Here is a 5358-nt window from a genome sequence, read left to right as displayed (position 1 = left end):
TCTTGAAGTCGGCCTTGAAGGCCTCGGTGTCCCCGTGCTGGCCGTCCTTGTCCAGGATGTCCATCAGGTAGGCTATGTAGCTGGTGGCCAGCCGCAGCGTCTTGATCTTGGACAGCTTGGTGTCCGCCGGCACGTTGGGTATACACTCCCTGAGCTCCGCGAACGCGGAGTTGATGCTCTGCGTCCGGCGCCGCTCCTTGCGGTTGGCCGTCGGCCTCCGCTTGACGGGGCGGCCGGGGTGCGTGTGGTGGTGGTGCATGCCCCCCGGGCTGCCGTTGACGCTCAGTCCGCCGTGGGGCACCATGGCGCCGCCGCCGGGGCCGTAGTGGTGGTGGTGGTGATGGTGCGAGTGGGGGTCCAGGGCGCCCGCCGAGGACCCGCCGCCGCCGCCGCCGGAGTTGCCGCCGTGGTACTCGGGGCTGTAGCCGGCCGTCGCCAGGCCGTACTCCGTCGGGGAGACGTCGGCGTGGCTGATGAGCCAGCCGGTGAAGTAGGGCGCCCCGCCGCCGGGCTCGTCGTGGCCGCAGCGGCCCGCCGCCGCCGCCGCGGCGTGGAACGAGTAGTGGCTGTCGTGATGGTGCATGACCGGGTGGTGCGGGAAGCCCGATACCAGGCTCATGGTGCACCGTGCACGGCACGCGCACGTACACACACACACACACACACACACACACACACACACACACACACACACACACACACACACACACGCACCCGGGATGCTGGCCGCACAGCCGGTTGTTATGAACGGCTAGCGGTTTTCCCGTTGAATCTCTCCATCGTTTTTTTGGACCGCTATCGGCCTACCGAGGGGGGGGGGGGGGGGGGGGGGGGGGGGGGGGGGGGAACTTATCAAATAAAATACAACGAATAATTCGTCCGATCGATGATCCGACTCCGGAATCCTCCTCCTCCTTCTAAACTACAAAATAATAATAACAAAAAATAATAACTTCCAACTCTCCCGGTGAAAAAACCAAAAAACGAACCACTATAGTTGAATCAGACTATGCAGTTCTCAGTGGTTGGCTGGTAAATAAATAAGAGTCACTTACAGGCGTTCTGATCATCATTCTAAGTTCTAACTGTGGAAACGGGAAGAAACTCACAGAAGTTGGCCATTCCATTATTTCTCAGTGTCGCCGCATCTGGCGTCTCAGCGTCTACAGACGACCCCCCCCCAAATAAATCCGCCCCCAAAACAACCATCGATCCCCAGATCTCCTCCGATCCGATCCACGGGCACACGAAGACGGAGGACGGACAGCCTCGGAGGAGCCACTCGGGGACGCATATAAACATACAGCACACCCCGGGACAGCGAAAGAGAAGCTGAACAAAATTAAGTACCCCCCAAAACCCCCCCGTTCTTCCAAATGTCCTCCAAAATAGACCGGCAGCCGGAGAGAGGCTCTGCGGGCAGGCAGGGCTCCGATCCAGGGGGAGAGGACTGCACACAGTCGGCAGTTATGGTTCTTTTTGGGGGCATCTGCTGGCTCCGACCGTTTGATCCAGAGTACATTTCTTAAAAAACGTCATTCTTTACTACCGGGGCGGGATCACACAACCCGACTCGTCACAGGCCGCGAGCAGCCAATAGCAGTGGAGGAGAAAAAAAAAAAGTATTTACTCAAATGAAGTATTTAAAAGTAAGAATTAGACTACACATTTTTCTTTAGGCTAAATAAGTGGATCGCTGTATGGCTACTGACATTAGGAAACCCCTCCTTCACACATACTACTATATGATAATTATTAACACTTAGACTAATACAAACAATAGGCTAAATCTAAAGGACAATACAATAGAAATATATAGCGTATACTTATTAATTAATAATAACTTCAGCTCTAGGCATTATAGCTTACAAAAAAAAGAAAAGAAAAGAAAGAGAAGAAAGAAAAGAGAAGAAAAAAAGAGAGAAAAAGGTATATAGGCCTATACTTGTAGCCTATATGCAGTACTTAAGTAAATGTACTTAGATGCACTGCAGTACTTAAGTAAATGTACTTTACTCTAAATGCACCGCCTCAGAGCTCCGCCTCAGAGCGAGGGGCCTCCTCTCCTCTCCTCTCCTCTCCTCTCCTCTCCTCTCCTCTCCTCTCCTCTCCTCTCCTCTCCTCTCCTCTCCTCTCCTCTCCTCTCCTCTCCTCTCCTCTCCTCTCCTCTCCTCTCCTCTCCTCTCCTCTCCTCTCCTCTCCTCTCCTCTCCTCTCCTCTCCTCCACAGCCCCAGCCTGGATGGAGAGATCTATGTTTACTCGTCCTTAACGTCAATGGGCCAGCTAAGTAGGACCTGTTGGCACGCACGCACGCACGCGCGCACGCACGCACGGCTCTCTCTTTTTCTCTCTCTCTCTCCAACAACTCTCACACACACACACACACACACACACACACACACACACACACACACACACACACACACACACACACACACACACACACACACACACACACACGCACACGCGCGCGCGCATCTTATAATTATTGGCCATTATAAGATCGTCAGTGAAAATGAGATGAGTCTGGTCTCGCTTGGCGCTAAAAAGAACAAGCTGAAGGTAAATAATACGATATACCTCCTACTAATATTAAACTCTCCTCCGTTTGTGATTGTAAGAAATTACAGCCCGTACCGCCGGGGTCACAGAGCCGGGTCTGGTACCGGGTCTGGTACCGCCGGGGTCACAGAGCCGGGTCTGGCCTGCAAAGCGACACCGCGCTTTTTCTTATTTAACATGTCTCTGCTCTCTGCTGCTTAAGATGAATTACATTACGTCATTTAGATAGATAGATAGATAGATAGATAGATAGATAGATAGATAGATAGATAGATAGATAGATAGATAGATAGATAGATAGATAGATAGATAGATAGATAGATAGATAGATAGATAGATAGATAGCAGATGCATTTGATTACGGGCCTTAATAATCGAGATGAATGGTGTAGCCTATAGGATATGTGCGTTTGTGGTATTATAGGTATAAGCTGCTTTGTTGTTTTATGTGTTAGGCCTATTATAAATGATATGTTGCTTTTGCGCCAGTTGCATTATTACATCCCCGGCCAAAGATAATTGGACTGCTCGATACTAAATTGTCCGTTGATCCTTAATAAGGATATTAGGATGTTCGGCGCACGGCCGCACGACACCGTCGTTGGAGCGAAGCGGTTGACCTTGACGTCTGAATATGTTATATTCCATATTCAGGTGTTCCACCATGCCCTTATGAGGGGGTAATATTCCATATCCAGGTGTTCCACCATGCCCTTATGAGGGGGTAATATTCCATATTCAGGTGTTCCACCATGCCCTTATGAGGGGGTAATATTCCATATTCAGGTGTTCCATCCATGCCCTTATGAGGGGGTAATATTCCATATTCAGGTGTTCCACCATGCCCTTATGAGGGGGTAATATTCCATATTCAGGTGTTCCACCATGCCCTTATGAGGGGGTAATATTCCATATTCAGGTGTTCCACCATGCCCTTATGAGGGGGTAATATTCCATATTCAGGTGTTCCATCCATGCCCTTATGAGGGGGTAATATTCCATATTCAGGTGTTCCACCATGCCCTTATGAGGGGGTAATATTCCATATTCAGGTGTTCCACCATGCCCTTATGAGGGGGTAATATTCCATATTCAGGTGTTCCACCATGCCCTTATGGGGGTAATATTCCATATTCAGGTGTTCCACCATGCCCTTATGAGGGGGTAATATTCCATATTCAGGTGTTCCACCATGCCCTTATGAGGGGGTAATATTCCATATTCAGGTGTTCCATCCATGCCCTTATTAGGGGGTAATATTCCATATTCAGGTGTTCCACCATGCCCTTATGAGGGGGTAATATTCCATATTCAGGTGTTCCACCATGCCCTTATGAGGGGGTAATCGCAGAAGTAATCAGAGAAAATCAGTTTACCGGTATAACCACTTAATTACAATCGATCTGTTATATTTTCCAAGAATCTGGAGAAAAAAAATGAAACAGCTGCGGCTAACCGTCCAACTGTACAAATGGTTTCAGATGCGGGGACAACAGCCAAACACATTCATTTGGGAGGCCTTCGTGCCTTGACATTAAAAAAGAATGTTTCAGAACCAACCGAGTTATATATGTTATATTATTGTATTATTGTTTTGCAGTACATAAAAGCCATGCATGCCGCATTAACAATGTATTGTCAACGACATTCCTTTTGTCTACCGCTGCTGTGGACAGTTTAGAATTATTGCTATGGTGGGGACTGCCTTTGTTTACAACTGACTGACCCCAACAGCCCAACTCAACTGTTTCTGCCTCACCATACACTGACTCTGTGATATGGCGTGTAGGACTGCGCGTCCATGGGCATCCATTTGCAGTGGCGGAAAGGAACTTAAAAGTATGTATACTGTAGGCTATACTTAATTACAATTTTGAGTTTTTAATTGTATTTATTATTTATTTATGTTTTACTTTAATGGAGTATTCAAATGTCAATCATTTTACTACTCCAAAGGCAATTTAACTTAACTATAATTATTTGACATTTTTAGTACAACATTTTTAGTTAGTTATAGATTTCGATTTATGGGAAGAAAAATAAATAAAATAAAAAAAACACTTCAGCCACATATAAGTATATATAGGCTACTTTGGCTATTTGAATAATAACTGATCTACATGCTCACAACCCGTCTCAAGTCGTGAGCTGCATGCATATACAGATCTAACCAGATTCGATCTTCTATTTTCAAATGAATTTTATACATTTGGAATACATGTGAAATGGGATATTCAGCAAAATGAGTATTACTTTTTGATACTTTAAGTATGCTTATAATATTTTAATGCCAATATTTTTGTACCTTATAGGGCGGCTATATGCAAATTTTGAAATCTGGACTTTTACTTAAAACATAGTATAGGCCTATAATTCTACTTTGCCGTATATTGATACTGCATAGCCTAATTAAAACGTCCGTACTTTCACCGCCACTGTATTTTGTCCCTTGTATTGAGAATATATTGTAGGCCTATATATAATATATAGGCTATAATGCTTGATAGCGCATGATTTACGCGCAGCGCGCAGATCTGCGTGTCCCGGCAGCATGTTAAGCTACAAATCTTTGCGGTTGGAGGTCGGAGTTGTGTGGCTTTCGGTTTGTTTTTATCGCCTGTGGCAGTGACCTGGTTTATGTTGCCGAGGCCCGCGGGTCACCCACCTTATAGGCTAGGAGCATACCTTTACTCTCATTATTAACGGGCTGGAATTATTCACACCTCATATAGACAGCTTCCGTATAGGCTATACTAAAGGATTCGCAATGATTGGTGGGGGGAATGCACAACAAA

The 5358-nt window shown here is 46.7% G+C and overlaps 1 protein-coding gene across 1 annotated transcript in view; it reads right to left on the bottom strand.

Annotated features, from left to right (window-relative positions):
- hand2 (heart and neural crest derivatives expressed 2) overlaps nt 1-798 on the bottom strand; it is a 12237-nt gene extending 11439 nt beyond the window's left edge. Inside the window, exon 1 of the mRNA XM_083764588.1 lies at nt 1-798. This exon is cut by the window's left edge and continues 41 nt beyond it. Coding sequence (XP_083620714.1) covers nt 1-619 — 619 coding nt within the window. The 5' untranslated portion in view covers nt 620-798.
- Between the last annotated feature and the right edge of the window lie 4560 nt (nt 799-5358).

The sequence above is a fragment of the Protomyctophum parallelum genome (assembly GCF_964188405.1).
Source record: "Protomyctophum parallelum genome assembly, chromosome: 5".
Lineage (NCBI taxonomy): Eukaryota > Metazoa > Chordata > Actinopteri > Myctophiformes > Myctophidae > Protomyctophum > Protomyctophum parallelum.
This window is presented reverse-complemented; position numbering and strand designations above follow the sequence as displayed.